The 23,306-nt window shown below is 34.7% G+C and overlaps 1 protein-coding gene across 1 annotated transcript; it reads right to left on the bottom strand.

Annotated features, from left to right (window-relative positions):
- Positions 1 to 1,373: 1,373 nt before the first annotated feature.
- Positions 1,374 to 16,146, bottom strand: LOC145629512 (enhancer of mRNA-decapping protein 4-like). Its single transcript, XM_081682132.1, has 13 exons — positions 15,843 to 16,146; positions 14,916 to 15,688; positions 13,077 to 13,126; positions 12,852 to 13,008; positions 12,512 to 12,730; positions 11,635 to 11,763; positions 9,844 to 11,367; positions 8,255 to 8,614; positions 5,172 to 5,291; positions 4,880 to 5,050; positions 3,880 to 4,044; positions 3,366 to 3,491; positions 1,374 to 1,943 (listed from the first exon to the last, which is right to left on the bottom strand). The coding sequence occupies exons 2-13, from the start codon at positions 15,684 to 15,686 to the stop codon at positions 1,635 to 1,637; spliced, it is 4,101 nt and encodes a 1,366-aa protein (XP_081538258.1). The 5' UTR covers positions 15,687 to 15,688; positions 15,843 to 16,146; the 3' UTR covers positions 1,374 to 1,634.
- Between the last annotated feature and the right edge of the window lie 7,160 nt (positions 16,147 to 23,306).

Here is a 23,306-nt window from a genome sequence, read left to right as displayed (position 1 = left end):
TTTGTTTTTCTATTAAAGACAATTGACAATTAGTATGAATTAGTATGCATTAGTAGTAGGTAGTATGAAATGACCTATCAAGGAGTTGTATTATGAATTGATTACTCCTGTAAAAAAAAATTATGTATGATCTTTCTCTTTGAAGAATCAAGGTCAAGCAAAAAATTTGTAAAAACAAAAAACCATCAATGTACATTCTTCATCCTTTTTTTTTTTTCTATAAAAGTGGTTAATTTTGTGGAATTCATGAATTTGGTTTGGTGGAGGGTAGGACTTTAGTTTAGGCCAATTTTTGGTGAATAACAAAAGTACACTACTTGTTACGAAGTAGGAGTACTACTAATTTGTATTTCTAATTACTCGGATCATCAAATCACAATTTCCGATATAATTATAGCAAGCCATCCATATTTCCGGCCACGTTTTGTAATTATGGATTGCTTGCTACATTGGTTTTAGATGCAACGTTTTAACCTTATTGATTTCTAAAGTTGTAGCCTTTATTAGTTGTTCCATGTTAGTTATTTTAGTTATCAATACACAACTTATTCTGTAATTATCTTAAAATATGTCTTGATAAACATTGTAAATTAAAAAATGGAAAATGTTATACATAGATATAACACTAATTTACGCGTGTTTTTGTCATGAATTCCGAATTTTATACAATTTCCCAGAGTAAATCTAATGCTTATATATAGCCCTTAGGGCTACATATAACAATACCCTTAAAATAAAAATAAAAAAACCTAACCCGTGATACTTTATAGTACACATTAAGATTTAAGACTTAGAAAAATGTCTTGAAATATCTCTAGATAAGCATTATGTATGTAAAGCTGAGAATTAAAAAGTGCACAAGCAACTATAAACAAGAGAGAAAATAATTGAGTATGGGACTACATGTTGGTAAGAAAGTAAATCAATGCGCCGCATGACCAAAGAAAATTAGGGTTGAGGAAATATCTGAAATAGGAGCACTAAATCAGCAAAAGACCTATATTTTCTGACTAACATCCATGCATTTTTGGTGACCCAAAATCCTCGAAATATTGTTGTTGCGTCACTACCTTCATAATGCCACGCTCCTAAACAAAAGATACTCATTTTTAATCTTCTCTTTTACAAATAATTATCATTACTATTGTATGATTTCAATCAACAAATCTCAAATTCTCAACTAAAAATCAATACATAGGTGGCAACATGGCATAGTTTTGCCATTTTTTTAAAACATACAACTAGTTTAAATTGTTTAGCAGTGTATAGTCTCATGTCAATTATCAGGTTTGGTTTAGGTTCCTTCATTTAGCAAGGTTATAAAGTGAGTGCATATAAGAAAAACTGGAATAAAGATTTTGATGCAACTCTAATGAAGGCAAAAAATCGAGATGGAGTTGTTTTCCATCTTACTTTTATTTCTCCAATTAATTATAAGCCTTAATCAGCAGCATCAAGTTCATCTTTTCATAGCATGTATAAAAAGTAAAAACTACTAAACCATACATCAATTCCAATTTCCAAGTTTCCAACCCTTGACAAGAGGGAGAAGAAAAAAAGTGCGCACCTATACATAATATCCACCTTCACAGTCAAAATCAACAGAATAACTTGAAACAGGTACATTGCATGGATCATTTACAGGTCAGCAACATGGCGTTGATGACGTGCATCACAACCCGGATGCTCGACAACTCTGAGGATGAGGTTGTAGGAAGGCTACGTTGATGGTTCAATATCTGGTAAACCTGCTCCAAAATCGGACGCACATGCACTGCAATCATTGGGTCATGCGGGTGTATGCATGCAGCGGCATCTGTCATCCACGCTAACTTCCTTGCTGTATCCTTTGTTATATCACAAGAAAGCTGCTGCAGAAGTGAGAGCAAGACACCTTGACTCAAAGGCAATGGCATCGTTGACAAAAGACGCTGTAGATCAACCTGATAGCCACATTGAGCAAATAACTACATGAGCATCTGTCTTAAAACAGTATCAAGACAGCCAGTTAAGGGTTATACGGAACTGCAAATGATTAGGCAATTAATGAAAGCAATGACAGACTATGCTGATTAAATGTGTAACGTCAAGTTTCAAGCCACCATAGTCAGCAATCCACCAAGATTATCCACCGAAACAAACAATCTAAGGTACCTAAATGGTCTTAGCATAGAGCAAGAAAAACGAACAAGTTAATATTATTCATCCAACAAGGCAGAGTATTTTTTCCCCTTCAATTTCTGCTTTCCAAAATTTAGTAATTAGTATAGAAAAGTGTACCCAGGCGCCATCTGAAAAAATGCATTGGCCTCGTAAGGTGCAGCGCGTTCCAAAAGACGTGCACCTCAGGCTGCCTTGCCTGGGCTGCCTTTTCTTATGATGCAAGCGAAAGAAGAAATCTATTTTGAGGGGAGAGGAAATCCAAATTTTAAACAGAGGTTACGGAGGTAACATTTTTTTATTTATCTAATACTGAACAAAGTCCACCTTCATGTGCCTCCTACTTTTTACCCATCTTTTTACTCCTTTCAGCCTCTCTTCAGTTACCTTTTTGATTTGACTATTTTCCTCCCTTATTGTTTCACTGTGCCGGGTAGGGACCCCAACGATCCAACCCCACACATACTGATTGAAGTAGTCGAGTGTCCTCTTCAAAGTTTTTAAAGTAATGTAACATTTTCATGTGCGCCTCACACCTTTTAAAGCAAAGCCTATACTATTTTATTGCTAACAAAATAAAGAATTGTATTGGGTATCAACAATTTTCCACATGGAAAGTAAAAGCAGGAACTATTTCTGCTATATCAACTAATCATCTCCTATCAGGCTCAATTTAGCAGCAGCAAAGAGCTATTCACATATTAGGTATTACAGCATGGCATCAAACATAATATCTAAAAAACAAATGAACAAAAACTAATACTCTGCATTTCTCTATATATGAAAAGAATTGGTACAAGATATATTTCTAAAATATTGACTTAAAAACTATACTTTTCACTCAACCCTGTCTCTCCTTCCCCTCCTTTCTTTTTCAGTATCAAGCTTTTAATCAATCTCTTTACCCATCCAGTCAGGTTTCTCTCCCTCTTTCCACTCTACAGCCACCTCACTCAAACAGCCAATTAGAAATTTATTAGTGAAACCACAATTGAAGTCCCCTTTCATCAGGCATTTCACAGTCCTATTACGTATTTCAACATATTTACTACGGAGTATATAAAGTACATCTAAGACACTGGACAATCAGAAATAATAGTACTCCGTATCTCATATCTAAAACTGTTTACCAACCTACATGCTCTATCGGCCAATCTTAACCAGAATAATGTTCAATAACTTCTACACAAAAACATAAGCCATACCTGTGAGCATAACCAGGAGACGATGGTCACATCACTTCTTTGCAAAGCTGCAGTAAATGCCTCCTCATACTTGTGTTCAGAGATGAGTCTAGATAGCTCTTTTGTTGGATCAAATGGCTGCTCAACCTATGACACACATGAGATTGCTCAATATCCAAGTTAACCAAACAAAACAGTCGTCTAAATAGATATCTTCCTGTTTTTATTGTTCTAATTAATATTTACGTTTGTAAAGCACAACTTTGACCATTAATGTCTTTTAACTGCATAATGTTAAAAGTTGATAATATGAAGATATACACTAAGAAAAAGCAACACTTCGTAACAGTTTCCACAATAACAATTATTTTTTATAAAAGTATAATGGTAAAAATAATATGGTCAAAGTATGGTATGAGAACAGTGCAAACGTCAAATGCAATAGATAAAAAGGTCAATGTAAAAATTAAGAACCAACAAGGCCTAGAACTATAAGTTAACCAATCCTTTAAGAGGCATAAAGTCATTAGCTGACCTTCTCATGTAGACCCGACAAAGGTCCATTGCTCAATTGAGTGGCCAGCGTATTTCCTGCTTTGGAGTTTGCACCAGCAGCTGCAAGAGCAAACAACTTCCTCTGATTATCAGCCAATTCTCCGCTCAAGGTTTGAGTCAGTGATGAAGCTGAAGTTAGAGCATCCTGCGTAATTGGAAATGAGTGCAGTGTTAGCAACAATATCACAATATGTACAACCAACAAAAAAAAACTTTGACGACCCTTCACCACCCAAAACTAGTGTTTTTAACCATTATGAAAGACTAAGTGAAACAGGATGAAGATGATACATCAAGTGCAACATACAAAAAACATGAAACAGCTACATATAAATGCAATACAGTGCAGAACCATTTACAGGTTGAACAGAAAATAAGAAGAATGACAACAAGATTCGCCATCAATTCCTAAGAGAGAAACTTTCTCACACATGCCTATATGATTAATTGAACATTCAGAGCATCACCTAACTGACAAACATCTCATAACACAACCATGTATGATTATTCTTAACAGCTTATAATGTTAATGATTTAAGAAAATAAAATAAAGCAAAACAGAAAAGGCACTTCATAACACTCCATAACTCACAATTCTTCACCAAGAAAGATTGACAACATTCAGAAAAGAATTGCCATAAAAATACAACATAAAAGTAGCAATAAGAAATAATATCAGAACAATAGAAGCAAAATACCACATTTATGTTAATTATTATTAAGAGGAAGATAAAGCAAATTTATATTATTCTAAAGTCTGAACTTAAAAAACAGAATGATGCCACCTCAAACTCACAAATCAAACTTTGGACAAAGCCCATGAGGCCATGACTCTATAGGGATATTTTGCAATCTCATAATGTACATACAAGCTGGCAGCATGGCAACCAACAGTACTATAAACCCAAGATGAAACAAGATCAACACAACAATAAAACATATCCCATGTCACAGTCATCATTAACAGTGTTAGATCATACCCTAAGGGTAAGGGCTAGCTGAGAGTTTGTTGATTCAATTTGATGTTGTGCTGCTGCTGTATGTTCAGACATTCCCTTCTGGAATGCAGAATCAACTTGCTCAAACATTGCTTTGCAGGACATCTCAAAAGCAGGGATGATAGAAGCCTCCAAACAAGACCTCAATCCATCCTACAAACAATTAGCATATTGTTATGCGGTCAAAGATAACTGAAACAGTACACATCATATAAATTCCTTATATAGAGGACAATACATAAGTGAATTGATGTAGATAAGAATCCAAATATACCTGAAGTGCTTGTTTGCCAGAAGTTTGGAACTGAGCTTGGATCTGCCTGGCAACAGTAGCTTCAAGTTTTGAGGTTACAGATTTCTCCAATTGATTCACTGCCTTGTCACCAACCCCTCGCTGTGTAACAGTCAAAGAAAGCATTATCAATAGCAAAAAGATATAACTAGTAAACTATACGAAGAAATAAATTGCGGTAAGCAAAACACATGCATAAATACCATTGCAATTAGAGAACAAGATTTTGTAGGAACTGCATTAGGAATTGGTAGTGTTCATATAATTCGACTAACATTATCATCAGCACCAATAAACCTTCAATAAAAAATAGCACACTCCTAGCCCTAGGGATACATAATTTGAAAAAAAGAAGAAAAAAAAAACAAATAATTTTAAAGATGGTACAAGAATAATTTGTATATACAGTTGACATCAAATAATGGAAATTGATATAGCCCATGTACTACAACTTAATAAAAAATAAATTAAAAAATAAAAAAATAAAAAAAAAAAAAGTACATGCAGGTTGTCAGCAAATGAACACTCTATAATTCAAGTAAGATCGTCAATGGGCACAGAAAATCCATTTTGTACCGGAAGAAAAAATTACATCAATTTTCACCAGACAAAAGTTTATTATGTAAAAAAATGACTTTACAACCTATAACCGATCATTTGGACAATAAAACAAAAACTTTAAGTTAGGCTATCTGCATTAGGCCAAATGCCTAAACGAGTATTTAAGAAACCTTTTACAATGCTCTGATAAATTGTAGATTTGTAGGTATTCTCTCTATCTCCTAAGTAGCATTTAGGTCCATCCACTTGTGTCTTCCAATTTTTATTCTTTTCCATATCCTACATTTTTAATTGCTTTTTCAACTTTTTCTTTTTGTGGTTTTTTTGAGGCAGACCCACATGGCTCCACCTACCCCCATCATAACCACTATTCAGATCTCCTTTTTCTCCCTTATATCTCGACAAACGACTCAGCTATTAGATGAAAGAGAGAAAGAAAGGGTTAAAATTCAAATGGAAAATGACATTTCCCCCTTCTGATTTAGCTTACTTAAACTTTTCGAATTTAGTCTCTTTAACAATCCTCAATTCAATCTTTTTACGGTTTTTTAACTTGAAATTTGTAATCAGATAGGGTTACAAGCATACAGCAGAAAAATGAAAAATTAGGAGAAAGCTATGAATGTGAATTGCAGGTCTCTTGACAATTTAACAGACACGACACCACAGAATCAATTGTTTCGGTTATGATAAATGTTTCTCTATCAAGCATTCCAAGATGGAGATTTCAGGCTTTCATCCACTTGTTTCATTTAGAATCAATACAAGGACAGAAGTAAAGGTTACAGATAAAAAGTAAGTTTAAAAAATTGCATGTCTCGTGACAATTTGACCAAAACTAAAAACAATTGTTTCTGTATCAGGGTTTCCAAGTTGGAGAATTTCAGTCAAATACTATGGGGGGGGGGGGGGGGAGAGGAAAAAAAAGTAAAGGTTAATTTTAAAAAGATCATCCAAAATCTACCCTTTACTTTGCTCTGTTTATAGCTTAAATTTCTCTCTCTAACTAAAGTATATTGATAATTTTATCATCATAAACTTGACAAAGAGAAAAGTTGATTAAGATTTGGTTACCCTCTGGTTCTAAAAAGGAACTGGAGGGTCCAGTACTTCCTCAGACTGACACAATGTTGATACTCTGCAATTCTTCCTACATGTTTCAAATTTCAATTACCATCTTCTACATTGACTACATGTTCTATTAAAAAAATACTCTCCCCTTCATGTTGAACTGAGCACTGCCCCCAGAATATCTTGATTTTTTTTTTTTTTTAATTAAATAGATTTCATCTTTCAATATTCAATTAGTTGTTGGGAGAAAGTGGGCAAAATGAAAGGAATATAAGTAGAAAAATTAGAGATTTTTTTACTTGAAATCAAGATATCAGATTTTGATTCTCTCCCTCCTCATCCCTCAATCTTTCTAATGAACATATTTTTTTCCCCAAATAATCACTAAATCCCCAACAGGGTACACTACTGCCCTTATTGGCCTATTTCATTGATTTCCCTTAGAATATTCTTAAGTTTTCAGTGACAAAGCCGCTGGAATGTTGTTGTTTACAGAACATATAATGGTAATAGGATGAGTAGGTGGTGGTGGTAAGGTAAGCTTTTGGGATGGAGAATGCGAAAAGAAATTTTTCAGAAGTATACTGCAACTATTCCTTTCCGATAAAAGCATCTTAGCCCACCTAACAATAAAGCAAAATATCACAGCTCAAAGTTATCTTAGTCTTCAATGTTTAGGTGAGTACACGGCCTACATGCTATAAATGTGAGCATCCTCAATACATGTGAGCATCAAGTATCCATGCTCAAAAAAAGAAGGTAAAAAACGAAGATAGGCAATACATTAAGCGTATAGTTATATTAACTCAGTGATAGCCTATCATTTTGCTTTCAGGTGGAAGCACATTTTACCAAACCAATGTAGAAATGCTCTAATTTATATTGAACAAATCAGGATTCAATCCTAACAAAATAAACAGTTTCAGTCAGATCACGATGAAAAAATCTGATCTCAAATTTTAAATAAAGGATACCTTATCTCCGAACGATGACTGAACAAATAGGTGTGATTGTGTGATAGATATATTAGCATCTAACCTCCATCAGGCATGAATTTCTGTTTTTCCTATACTACGGAGTTAGAAGGCTATGAAATTGAACTCCATTTCCTATGCATATCCTCAGATGTTTCACTAGGCATTCCTATTGATTGAAACACTGCAACACTACCTCCTAAAAGTTGAGGAACTCAACGTTTGGACACATTGCTGACACTAATTTTGCTTTAAAATGCTTAAACTCCAAAATGCACAAGAAACAGTGAAATGTCACTGTGGGAACCTTTATGTGCTTCATAACTCTTCTCTTAATCAACATAATACACAAATAATAAGCCTACATCCTAAAATATATTATATCAACTGAATCCACTTAACACATGCTACAATGTTGTATCATGGTCGTCAAAAATTAATTTCAACAAAGGGACTAACCTGGAAGGAATCTGTGATAGCTGAAGAAATTGTTTTCTCAATAACTGGACTTATTGTACGAGCTACATTTGTGCCAACAGCAGCCAATTCTTTCTTCAATGTTCTCTCAAGCACGGCAAGAAAGTCCTTGTTCACCATGTTATTTACCAAACCATGTATCTGCTGCATACGTTCTCGTAACGACTTCTCAAGTTTAGTAATCTCCTCCTGTGTGCGAGCCCACAAAGCATCAGTATTGGCCTTTAAAGCCTTCTCTATGCTCCGTCCTAAAGCCGCCTCTAGCCTTCTACCTTCTTTAGTAATTGGTGTAGAAACAACTGTATTCATCTGCTTCTGCATTTCTTTCTGCGCATTTAATATCTGCAGAAAATGATTTGGGAACTGTGAGATGGAACATAGAACGCAAAATACAGCCAAATGTCAAGTATGAATTGACTCGTGGAAATATTGAAGTAGAAATGCAGGAAGCTGTTGTAATTGATTGGAAGAAAGTAAAGATAACAATGTAACATACAAAATTGATAGGAGCAAAGACAACAGGCACATCATTTACTTTTTATCTATATTAACACAAACATATTTATATTAAAAAGCAAACGCCACATGATATTATCAGGCTCTGTATTAGTCTGTAAGTCACTGTCTAGCTCTTGGCCTCTTTCCCCCGCTCCTCCCAAGCCACAACTAAATGAAGAAGGGGGCTGAGAGAAGTGTTTTTTTCAAAAACCACAAAATGCAAGAAATAATGACCAGACTGCAAACCCCAAAAACTAAAATTGTCAATATGGGTGATTCAGTTGGCACAAACAAGATCTCAACCAACAACTGAAGAAAATTAACATAACCTTCAACCTCGAGATAACCAGGATTCTACTGCACGCTTATTAAAGGTTGGACAGATTCACTCACTATTGAAATCCAACAAAATCAGACTGAAGTTGAATACATCAAGATTCAGGTCAAACTCCAATGAAATCAGATTTAGCCAACACCCCCACAAAAAACATTTGTTATTAAGCATCTAAACCCAAATTTTTAAATATTGGACAAGGCAAATCAGATTATCTGCCTGAATTTTTCAAGCGCTAGACTTTTGGTTGACTTAATTTACTTAATACCGACACACAGAGATAAGTTCCTATGTCAAACAGAATAGAACCATACAGTCTATAGTTATTGCAGCATAACTTTAGGAGATGCTAATACTTTCAGGAATCGATATTCAATTTTGGTACCTGTGGCTAAGGCCAAAAGTGGTTTAGCATAAAGAAATATCAAATAGTTCACATCAGTTACATCACCCTAAGGACTCAGACAGCCTACTGCGCTAAGCGGGGTAAGGGGATAAGACATACACAAGACACAACCTTACCCATAACCCATATGATAACACTCATAACAGAAAGATTGTTTCCTACTTCCTAGTGACCCTTGAATCAATATAAAATTATCATAGGCTGCTTCACTATAAATATTCACCACAGTTTACAAAGCCATCTAATATCTGTCCATTGTAATCCAACAGATGAAAAATTACGAATCTATACTGTGCAAGATCCTATGATGCACTAAAAAGTTCGAATTATGACCTGATTAAGTGTTTCGTGCATAGCCAGCATCTGTGAACTAGAAGAGGGCTCCACAAATTGCACACCCGAACCCGCTTGAAACAAATCTGCTGCATTTGAAACACTAGGTGAAGGAGATAATGAACCAGATGCTTGAGAGTTCTTTCCCTTCTGTTTTTTCCCTTTGGCACCTGGTGTAGGAGACTGTGGCACCGGTGTTGTAGCAGCATAGTCTGCAGCTTTCCTAGACACATCATTATTGGCTTCATCTCCTTCCTCCTCACCTGAGTTTGAAGGTTGCGCTAGAGCCTCCATTATGCTATTTCTAGCTTCTTCCATTATAGATGTCTCAGAGGGTAATGCACAACACTCCCGACTCATATCAGCCCCCAGATCTGATGCCTGTGAAAAGAAAGATTTTTCCTTTCTGTCTGGTATGACTTGAGGATCTACTTGCCGAGAAGACTCATCACTGTTACCAAATCCAGTTTCGTCTACAACTTTAACCTCAACCTCAACATTTCCTACATCTTTACTCACAACATCATCTTGAATTTTAGCCTCATTTTCACCATTTTCAGACACACGGGTTGCATCAGCTGAAGATGTAGCCATAATCTCAAAAGGAGTAACAAGATGAGTTGGGTGTTTAAACATGGTAGGAACAGCATCAGAAGTATTCCCTTGTACAGTTCGGCTATCTTCATTTGAGGCAGGCAAAGCCGATGAACTAGTCTGTGCACTATCCATTTGCCTATCAACAGGATAATCAGTAGCAGCTTGATCACCGCGCAAATCACTGAATTTTTTAGATAACCTTGGACTAGGAGGAAGAGGAGGTGGTGCAACAGACACAACATCAGCATTGCTCGATGTTGGTAATAACGAAGTAGAGTTGGAATCCACATTTGCAGTAGTGATATCCTGCACGGATGTTGCATCAGAAGCATCATTCGCAGGACACTTAATCTCAGGTGAGCTCCCTAGACCACTAATATGGTTACTTGATTTGGCTGCAGAATAGGGAACCTCAAAAGATTTGCTTCCAGATGGCTCTAAGCCAGGAACGCATTCAGCTGCATCACGAGAAACAGTGGATTCCGATTTTTCTAAACTCAAGTTTTCCAATGGTGGTGGCAAGCATTGTGAGCGGTCCAAAGCATACTGCTGTATGGCTTGTGTCTGGACACAATAAACTTGAACTAGGTGTTCCCCGTGAGGCAAAACATCACTTGTAGCAGTAAAGCTTAGGATAGGCATAGTGACTGTAAACCCTGATAAATAATCCATCCGGGTTGCTGCTGGAGTGGCACCATATTCTAAATGAATCGCATATATAGCATTCTTTTTGGCATTTGCTAGTAAAAGAAGTCCCCCTTGAGACAAGGTCACAACCTGATTGAAAAAAGCTTCCTCAGCTTCAGGTTCAGCAGAGCTTGTCAGCTCTAGTGTCTGTATGCACCTCCAAGATTCAGCATCACTAGGCAGCAACCATCCTTCTTCGTCAGAAGAAGCCCAAAGCTTCACCTCTCGATTAAGTGGTCCCTGAATTAGGAATAACAAAAGTTAGATAAAAATTAGCAAACAAATAATTATTCTAGCAGGCCAATATTAGCCATAGAACATCCAAAATTTCAAGCAAGATGTATAGAACTCCCCATTAACTGAGATTTTTTTTAAAAAAATACATGTAAGAAGCAAAAGAAAATAAAATTTATACCAGCTAAAAAGAATAGCTGCATTCTAGAAGGTAGCACATAATCACGATGAGCCCTATAAAGAAATTATTTAAGAGAAAAGGATGTGGCTTACAGCTGTGATCAGCATGATATGGTCTGGTCGGTGTGGGGCAGCCAAAAACTTGGCTGCATCAACAGGATGACCATCATGGGGCCTCAATACCAGAAGTGGCGCTGCCTTGCGATCTTCCCAAATCTTAATCTGAAGAGCAAAGATTGAAAATTAAGGTTGTCAACTTTATCAATCACTGATTACATATGAAAATATAGCAAGTTCAAAAACTGAGGAACAATTACTAAACAAGAGTTTTTTTCAAAAGTCACTGGTCATAACTCAGAAGGACAAGTAAACATTATGCTTGAAGCCTTAGAATATATAAACAAAATAAGTGTTTTATAATAATAGTATAAAATTAAGTATAATTCATAAAAGGATCAATTAGTTCTACTAGTAAATTAAGAGTTATATCACAAGCTTTTCATTCATCTTATAAAGAATGAAAAACAATTCACTTCAAAGTAACTTAGTAACCATTGATAAGGTAACAAGAGGGTAAAAAACTAATACATTCCCTATTATTGACGACAGCAATATTTGGATTTATGAGCAAACAGAAACAGAGTCTCAATTTTACCAAAGTGAAAAACTGAAACTCGTTGAAAACAACTATAGATTCAAATACCTGACGCCTTAGGTACTACTAATTGAGAGAGCCTAAAAAACTCTTCATCTGGAAACATAAATTTGACCAGAAAAGTGACATATAAGGCCCAATTCTTTTCACTTGATTTTCACTAAACATTAATTTTTTATAAGAATTTTTTATTAATCAATGTATGTGTATATTGCCAACCCCACTTATGGGATTAAGAGTTTGATTGATAGATTGACATTGTATGTGTATATTAATACAGGTTCCAACATCCACATAGTAAGGGAGCTGACTCACTGTTCCATCCTTGGAAGCTGAAACCAAACGAGTCGTCATCCATTGGCACATTGATAAATCGGTAACCTCCCCTTCATGTTTACCAACTAGCTGAACCCCTTCAATCAGCTTGTCCAAAGGACATGCAAGAGCCTCCTCTCCAGAAAATTCAACACCCTTGCGAACCTTTGTAGTATCAATTTTAAGGACAGTTTTTCCAATGGCCACAACCAAAATTTCCTGCAGATTTAATAGTTTACAAAATCAATCAGCACAAAATAATACACAACACCTCTTTGAAAGACGTTAAATGATAAATGGGGTAGTTTAAAAGCATGTAAGATTAGAAGTTGATAATTACTTGTTTGTGACAGTGCCAGCAAACTCGTGGATGAACAGATCCTTCATTCCCAGTTATATGAATAGCTAGCACAATATTTCCAGAAATTTCCGGCTTATCTTCCTTACCTGGGCCTTCAGAAATTTTCCATACATAAATGCGTCCCTCTATGCTTGCACTGCATAAATCTTGTCAGTTAACTCAAAGATAAAATTCGCAAAAACATAATAATCAGTCAAGTAATACCTAGCCAGAAGATGAACGTCTTCCGCAAAGAAGGCCATATCTGTTACCCTCTACAGAACAAGAAAGGAAAAAAAAAATAAAAAACAAAAGACAGGAAATCCAGCTGTTAAAAAGCATAGCTGTTTCACTTCAAGCGAAAATGCAAAAGTGCAAGGGGGAACCCAAAAGAAAACCAGGTAAAGGTAAATCTCTAAAATGAACTTCTAACTTTCTACTGGAAACAGTTGTTGAAATTAAAAAAATATTAATTTAAAATTAAGGAAGGGGGTGAGGCTCGGGAGAGGGGGGTGTTCAAAATTCATGATAAATGAAAAGCCATAGATTGTAGGATGCATAAGTGAAAGACAGTTAGACTTGCAACCCTAAGCAAGATACAGAACTCATTATACGGCATTAAACACTATCTGAAGAAACCAAAAGCATTGTTATTACTAAGGCGATGTTCACTTCACATTTAAGCTGAAATATAGTAATTGATTTATACTAGTTAACAGTTATTTTCATTGAGTGAGAATGGTATTTATTGATTAAGCCTGATTTTGCTGGGTTTATTTTGTCATCTGGGTTCCTTCTTACTTCAAAGCCAAAATAAAAGGAAAAGTTTACCACAGAAACTATTTTGCAAGTTAAAATTATTTTCAGTGAATATAACGTAGTTTGACAGTACAAGTTGAAGTGAACAAGGACTAAGAAAGCTCTCATTGTCAAAATTAATAGCTTTATAGGACCCCTAGTCTCCTACACAGCCTACAGTATCAAGCTTACAGCAGTCAGCAAGCAATTTCTTCTAAGATGCCACAACTGGTCATACCAAAGAATAATAACTATTATCAGAGTAATCTTTTCCTTTCCAACAGATAGATGGCCCAAACTGGTCAAAATATATAGAATAGTCAGGCAGGCACACAAAGGCTCCTCTTAATTATTGGATATGAATCAGGCACATATTTGGCAACAATGTTCCAAGGCTAAACAGAGAAATATTTACCATAATACTTTGATGAAAAAAGAAGATTCATTTATAAGTCATTAAACTCGATACGAATAACAGAATTGGTCCTCTTTTACAGCAAATGACAGGCATGACACCGGTAATTAGAGAATTCGTATGTCGCAACATATAACCATTCCAAGAACATACAGATCCTAAACAATGAAGTTCTTAATAGGCATATAACCTATTAAACTGATTTCACACTTGAACAAATTGAGAAGATGAAAAGTCTGCCTTTAATAAAGGTATATAAAGCAACGAAAGCTTGTACACGGAGGGATTACAACTACATATGGTAATAACTAATACAAGTAAATAATTACTCAGCTGGAATAAATTACGTAAGCAAGAATGCACGAATAGTATAAGTTACCTATTATATCCTGATTAAACAATCTAGCGAGTGCGAGAATAATAAAACTTTGTTTTCCTAATGTATTCTTGGATAAGATGTTACAACACAATTGTATATATAAACCTAGTCCAAACTAAAGATGTTTTTTACATTTAGATATCAATAATTTGTAATATAAACGATATCAATTCTCTAATTTTGGTAATAGGGTATGAACTGGCAAGTAAGGTTTTTCACTAGTCGGTCACAGCTGATCTTTTATGCATTACCATAAATACAATGTTCATTCAGAAGATCAAGGATTTAAGTGAGGATAGTTTACTAAAAAGGGACAAAAGCGAATGAAGAGCATATCCTGCTCCCCAGTCCCCCACCCCATTATGTTAAAAAGTCGTAACAATGAAAGAAAGCGAATGGTTGATAGTCAATTACAGAGTAAGTAATAGTAAAACTACAAAAGCGTGAAAAAAGTTAGGAGGGGAGAAGAAACCTGAGTGTGACCTCGAAGAAGAGCCCTCAAGGCGGTATTAATGTTGAGAACACGAATATTTCCGAGCTTAAGGCCATAGCATATATAAGTTTTGTTGACGGCAATTTGATGACCAAGGATGAGGCCAGGATCGGAGACATACTTGGTAATGGGAGTAACCTCCAACTGAGGCTGGTCCTCGCCCTGGGACCTAACATCGATATCATAAAGCATATGATCGCCAAGCAAATGGCGTCCCCTGGGAAGCTTGCTGCTAGGCATACGAATAGGGGCGGGCTGAACAACAGTAGGAGAGACGGGAACAGAAGGAGGCATGGAGGAGGACGGCATAGGGGCAGGTACAGGAGCAGGGTTTTGATGAGAGTAATTGAAATCGGGAGGAGGACTGCTAAGCAAGGCCATGAGACGGGCGCCGGGGCTGGGGTTTTGAGGAGGAGCACTAGGAACAGGCTGAAGAGGAGGAGTAGGGAAAGAAACAGACCTTTGGTGATGCATTTGATCTTGAGGAGGATAGTGATGGTAATAAGGAGGAGTAGGGTTTTGAGGTGGGAAAGAGTATGGACCGGCAGTCGGAGGAGGGTACGAAGCGGATGGCCCGTAATTGTTAGGGTTTTGCGCCGCCTGTGGTGGTGGTGGTGCTGATGCTAAATTCGAGGGTTTGAAGAACTTATTCATATCGAATTGACCTCCTCCACCACCGCTGCCGCCTTGTGCTTGTTGCTGCGCCGCCGCCGCCGTCTGCTGTTGATTTGGATTCCCAGTTGAAGCCATCTCTACAAATTCACAAACACATCCCCACTTAAATTAAATTAAATCAAAAATTAATTCAAAAATTAAATACAAATGAAAAACAGATCTAATCTAAATAATAATTTTTAAAAAAAAAAAGAGTAGGAGACTAGGAGGAGAGAGAAAGTAGTACTCTACCTTGAGATCCAATAATGGAGGAAAAACAAAAAAAAAAACACAAAGAATTGAAAAGGGGCACCGAAAATGAACCCCCGAGGAGCAGTAAATCGGCGAACAAACAAAAAAAAAAAAAAAGTAGGGATTTGTTTTGTGATGAGAATTAGGATTTGGGAGAAAGGAGATTTGGGAAGATAAATTGCAAATTCAGGCCAGGCCACGCTCTTCTTCTTCTATTCTTTTTCGCTTTCTCTCACTCACTACTTCGGACTTACGGAGTAGCTCTATCAATATTCAATACTCACATTGCCTTGGAATTACTCGTTTTATGTTTCCTCTTCTTTTTTTTCTTTTTTTTCTCCACCTATTAATGACTCATTATTTCATTTTTCAATGGGATACAACAAATTTGATCCATTTAAGGTTTGTGATTTTCTATGCTTAATCTCTTGTGTTTGTCTCAAATGGTTCACATAATTATGTTGCTATTTAACATTTTCTCTAACTTATTTTTTGTTACAAGCAATTGGATACATAATTTTTATACAATAGTGATAGTATACATTTAAAACAACGATAAAGGATTGAAATCTGACTTAAATTTTATTGTGTTTTATCCTGTTTGGTATGAACTGAATATTTTAAATATATAATGTCACATCGTCTCAATCAAGTCAAGTTAAGCATCTTACGACTAACTTGAAATTTGCTTAGTCAAAATTTGATTTTAACTCAACTTGGTGTCAATAAGAAAAATATTTAATGATACATTTTCCTAATATCTAAGATCTAGTATCTATAATAATTTAAGTTTATACGAGTCGAGAGAGGCATTACCAAGTTCAACAAGTAGCAAGCGTGGGCATGAACTTTAAGAGTTGAGTCGAGCAATAAATGAAGTTAAGCATGTTACAGCTATCTCAAAGTTTGCTCGGTCAAAATTTGATTTAAACTCAACTTAGTATCAATAAGGAAAATATTTAATGATATATTTTCCTAGAGCAAATTCAAGTTTATCACAATGAGAAACATATATTGTTAAATCAAGCGGATATTTCTGAAAATAGGTATCCTAGGAAACGCAAACAATACTATTTTATATGTTTGTATACATGTGGCACTTAACCCAGGGTTAAGCAATAAGCACTTAACTTAGGTGTTTGAAACCAAATAAACAAAAGTTTCCAAACACCGGCGAAGTTGGACGAGCTACTTTTGTGGAGTATCATGTTTTCATCTGTTGAAGGCTCTGCATTGCTGTTGTAACCGCCCGGAGCTATTGTTCTTCAGCGATCGGAGCCTTAATGGTGGTTTAAAATCTTTAATTTTATCATGGAACAAAGTAAGTGTCGAGCACTGTCCTCTATGAAATCCAAAAAATTTCGACCATCCACCACTCAATTTCGACCACCATTAATATGACCCGAGCAGTTTAGTTTTAATGGAGGACATGTCACCCTTAACCTTTAGGGTTGACCATGCCCTTAATTTCACCTCTTTTTCTAGGGTTTTTCGTTTATGTCAGTGCCTCTAGAAGCGTCGGACGGGGTCATCTTTAGTGGTCTTCAATGGTGGTGCCTTCAATAATGTAAGCTTCAATGGAGGAGGAGGGAGGAGTAAGTAGCAAGGAGGAGGAATAAGGAGATTGATACTCTGTGGGTGATTGAAGTTAACTAGAGTTCATAAAGTTACCTCAAGTAAAAATCAAATTACATTTTTATCCTTCAATAACTAGTTGAGATTACTTAATTACCCTTTGAATGTGAGCAACTAGGGCTCCCTTGTTTTCCTAATATTTAAGATTTCATATCTAAAGTAACTCAAGTCAATGCAAGTCAAGTGAGGCATTACCAAGTTCAAGAAAATACAATATTTTTTTTGTTTAAAAAACAAATAAATAAAGTAGTGGAATGGTAGTTACTGGTTAAAAAAAAAAAAAAAAAAAAAAAAAAAAAAAAAAAAAAAAAACACCTCGTGCATGAGATTTGAGGATTGGGGATTTGGAGGGTTGTGGTGAAAACGACTATGCAATTATATATTAGATTTTTTAAAACACCAATAACTACCTTATCCATCCCACTAATTTTTTAATTTAACTTTTTGTATTTTTTCAAGAGATACCCATAACCACCAAATTTCACTTTAGGTAATTTTCTTTCGCGTATAATCTATCCCGTGTAAAGCATGGGTATGCTCTAGTTTCTAGAACTCCAACTCTCAATTCTTATATGCATTCTCTCCTTTTTTTTAGAACAACTTACTAATGACCGCTACAATTCCAAATTAATATGAATAAAATCCATAACTTCCATTCCCCAAAAAAAATCTATAACTTCCACGTATACTACTTTTTTCCTGCACAGGTACATTCTAGTAAGGTGAATTGAGTACGCTCTTACTTTTAAAACCCCTCTCCCCTCACCCACTAGTGAATGTAGTGATACTATTAGATGATTGAACACTTTGCACTTGTTATAAGGAAGCAACTTTGGAGTGATCATTTGACTAATTCTATTCACCTGATTTTTACTTATCTTAATTTATCTAAACTTATATGATCTTATCTTTTTTTTTTTTTTTTGAAGAATATCTGATCTTATATGAACTTATGGGCCCTTATTAGAACTTATTTTAGTTATAATGCAAACTTGGTAGCCCTGATTAACCCTTACCACAACTTATTTGAACTTATTTTTCATGAACTTATCTTATTTAGAACTTATCTAAACTTATTAACCCCTTATATGAAGTTATTAACCCTGAAATAATTGGAATAAGGTGAACAGAACAGGGCAAAATATTTGTTCTTTTATACTCATTCGCCAATTTTGCTTACATGGCATTTGAATTATTTAATTCTAAAAGAAATTAATAATCTCTTATTTAATTGGCTACTATTAAGATTTATAATCCTACATGGCGCGCTGAGAAAATTAGATCCTACCGGCTCTCTAAAAACTCGGGAAAAAACCCCCTTATATATATATATATATATATATATATATATATATATATATATATATATATATATATATATATATATATACTAGTTTTGTGCCCCGTGCGATGCCCGGGTGGTTTATGAAGTCTATTTAAATCTATCCAACGTGGCGCGACACTCAAATTTTATTTTATCAAAAATAAAACTCTAAACTAACAATTTTATCCTAAAATTCTATCAAAATTTGATTCAAAATAGAATTATAAAATAACTTTTTTATCTTATGAAGTCTATTTGAACCTATCCAACGTGGCGCGACACTTGGCGAAAAGTTAGAATGCCAAATGTCGTTGCCTCGTGACCTGACTAAAAGTTTAGCTTTATATATTAGTTACTAGTTTTGTGCCCTGTGCGATATCCGGGTTGTTTATGAAGTCGATTTAAAGCTATCCAACGTGGCGCGACACTCAAATTTTATTTTATTGAAAATAAAACTCTAAATTAACAATTTTATCCTAAAATTCTATCCAAATTTGATTCAAAATAGAATTCTGCCCATGCAATGTCGGGTTATTTATTGAATTATAAGATAAATTTACAATCTATATCTAAAAATTTAGAATATCATTGATACAAAATTAGTTAGGAATTGATGTGCTTTTTTGACGATTTGCTATCTATTAGGCATATAATGACTAATAATAATGTTGGTGAAAATGTTCGCTTTAATACATTTAAATAAATAAAATAAAATAAAATAAAAAATAGCAAAAAATAAACTAAATAAATTTAAATGTTCAAAGCACGTTGGATCAACTTGAATCCAAAACTTTGGGTAAGGGTTGGACATTTCTTGACTCGTAACCTAAAGTGTTCCAATCCGAGATGTTTCATGACCTAACCTTATTTGCCAGGTATCCATTCTATTAGATTGTGAAGTATATAATTTTAACCGATTAGTATATATTATAAATGGATGTTTTACACTTTGAACTACTTTCTTCGCTCCAAAAAATATTATGATATAAAAAATAAATTTGTAAAAGTTTAGCTTTATATACTAGTGATATGATATGATTAGATAGATTACTAAACAAGATTGCTTTTCACTTTTTTTTTTTTGGTAAAATTTTATGTGTTTTATTATCATTATTTCATATAAGAATAAAGTAACATTTGCATAAAAAATATAATTAAAGACATTCCTCTATACGTTCAATAATTGAAAGATGTTTCGGCGTATTAAAGAAAAAATGGAAAATCTTAAAGATGATGCCACCGATGGATGAAGCATTTCAATTGTCTATCATTGTTGCAACATTTACGCTTCACAATTTTATCCGTCTATACGAATTAGGGATACTATTATTTCAAGAGGATGAAGAAATGGAGACTAGAGCAGATTATAATTTGTATGATATCCAAAGGAAAAAAGCTATGAACCGTATTCGGGATAAAATAACAAAAGATATATGGAAGTCGGTTGGAGGTGTCGTAGAGGATGATACAGGAGAAGATGATGAGAATGATGATGATGAAGCATTAGAAGATTAAAATTTTATTTGGTGTTATTGCAACATACACTTTTGCTTGTTTCAGTGTTTAATTTTTTTTTTTACATGTTTCAGTGTTTAATTTTTTTTTTTAAAATATTTGAAATTATGAAAATGCTAATATTAGAAACAAATCACATGGAGGAGGAATCTATAGATCAACATTCAATTGATAATAAAAAAGTTGCGACATGATTCCAAATCCAAACCAAAAAATGATAATAAAAAAGGGTATTGGGCCATGATGTAGGATAATGGGTTGACCAACACAAGGCCTTAATTTGGAAAAGAGACGGAGCTTGAACGCAACGCCACAATATTCGGTAAAACTGCAACATAACAGTTTGGAAACAAGTTACCATCATCAGATAATCACGCCCACGGGAGTTATATTTCATTATTTCCCATCTTCAACCCTCACCTCACCTCTCTGTATTCCAACCCAAATTCAACTGCTCTTTTCCGTTTTTTTTTTTTAAAAAAATAAATAATCCGTAATTCTGTTTATAAATAGTCATATTCCTACCTAATTTCCAATTAAGAATTTCGTATAACTCTCTTCAATTTCAAACTCATTTAATTCAATTCCAAACTCTTGTAATTCAATTCCTCTCTTATAGAAGAAATCAAGATGTGCTGCTGTCCGAGTAAGGTTTGCATGCTCTGCACTTGTTTGATTCTGGTTGTCATCGCCATTGGTTTTCTCTTCGGCTTCGGCGTTTTCAAGAATGGTTTTCACAAATTGAAGCATACCATGGATGTTTCTCAGCCATTAGGCGTCAATTACGATCACAATTTGTATTTCGCTCCTCCTCCTTTCTTTTAATTTTTTATTTTTTTTTATTATGTTCTAGTTATTTCGTATTTCTGGTTACAAGGATTTTTTCAGTATTATGTTCGATTCATTTTTTTTTGTATAATATTTCTACTAGTTTTTTTTATTCTATCGTTAATATAATATGATGATTGTTTCTTAATTTAGGTCTCTTTACTTGTTAATTACGATTTAGAAGATGATTAATTTTCTTGAATTTAACTATATTATACCCCGTGTTAGGTTTGACTGTGAATTTGATTTTTGTGTTTGTTCTGTCCATCAGTTGAGCGATCAAGATAATCGAATTGTTTTACTGATGTTTTTGTTTACGGAATAGATTGATGTAACTACAATACGGAGTATTAATTTGTTTGGAGCAAGATATCTGGAAACATTAGTGCCAAGAACATTACTTGATTCATGAGAATAACACCGGTTTCCTAGGGAAGCCGTTGTGCAACACGTGCAAATTATAATAGAGTTGAAACTACAAACGAACAAGCATGATTTTTGCTTCAATGCACCGCAATTTCCACATGATGATAGTACTTCCAAATATTCTATGTAATAATTTATATATGTCAATATGTATGTATCTAATCTAATGTATGTATATATGTGACTACCCTAGTACCCACCCCTGAGTCCCTGACCCCTACATTACCCGACTGTCCATCACGCATCACGCATCACGCATGTATGCCCTTGCTGATCACTTGAACCCGTAAACGGTAAACCACAAATCTGCTCGGGGACTTGTACATTCCCTGTCAAAAATAAGCTAGTCCCAAGTCCCAACCCCCTCTCTCAAACTAAATCCTTATGCAACCGCAAACCTACGAGTACAACTTATATTGGCTCCTAGTTCCTACATGGCTACATTGCATGATTTTAATCTTCCGTGCCAGCAGCCTTGATGCCAAGAATGCTGCTTACACATTGTATAGGCTTTTATTATGATATTCGTGATTACATTCTTTATTGTGAAGAGGATTTGAGGATATTGCCGTTGGAGTTACACCTTTTTCAAGAAAAAGGGCACTTTCAACATCTATATTCTATATTCTATTACTCTACGTCTCTACTGTACTGTACTACTTTTACTATACAAGTACGAAGTATTTACACTTTTATAGTGTATCTCTTGTTTTTCTCTCCCCTCTTTTCTCGTGATTCTGTACTTTCAATTTTGTAGACTTCAAGGGAATTATCTGCTACACTAGCTTTCGACTCATAACCTAAATTTCTCCTGTTTAAAATGTGTCTCAAGGCTCTATTGACCATGACTCCATGAGTATGTTTAGTTCACTTTATTTTTTGTTTAGGGATTATGTATAACATTAGATTAAATCTAAACTTATTTTTTCTACCATAATATGATATGATTGTTTGATTTGACAAAACTTAAACTTTACATATACCTTAATTCATACGATGTATAAGGAAAAACATATCAATTGGGGGTTTTCTTATAATGTAGTCAATGTACTACCTCCGTTTCCTTGTTCTTTATGTAATCTTCTTGAAAATTTTGTGGCTTAAGCTAATGAACGCTTTAGGGCCGTTAGATAAAAATATATATAAAAAAAAGATAACTAAATCTTCATGTATTCTCAAATTAACACAGAGCGCATGATCTTTTTTTCATTATGTATTCTCAAATCTTCAACTATGTGATTAACAACAAGAATCACAATTGATACTTTTTTCCTCAAAGATTAGAGAACAAATAATCTTTATTGTCTTTTTTTTTTTTTTATAAAAAAAACTCTATTGTGGATATATGTTAGGTGTGTTTGACGCTAGCTTTTGAGTAGCTTTTAGTGGTTTGACCAAGCTAGAAATATTAGTTTTTGGAGTTATAGGCAACTGTTAAATATTGATTTTTATATATAAGTAACATAACAACTAGTTAATCGCTACTTTACCAAACACTCATATCTAAATTATCTATCTTCAAAACTAACGACTTATGGACAACTAATAGCTACCTATATAGCTAACAACTACCTTCACGACTATATTTTGGCGAACATGTCTTTTTATCTATCTAGCAATACTGCGACACCTTATATAGTTATAAGGCAACTTTGTTATGGACATAGCATAATGGTCGATCATAACTATGTACAATCTCATAATGTGCCAAACTCACTTCTGGATTGATGAGTGAG

The sequence above is a fragment of the Chenopodium album genome, chromosome 4, assembly GCF_948465745.1.
Source record: "Chenopodium album chromosome 4, dcCheAlbu1.1, whole genome shotgun sequence".
Lineage (NCBI taxonomy): Eukaryota > Viridiplantae > Streptophyta > Magnoliopsida > Caryophyllales > Amaranthaceae > Chenopodium > Chenopodium album.
The sequence above is the reverse complement of the archived record's forward strand: the minus strand, read 5'-3'. Positions and strand labels throughout refer to the sequence as shown.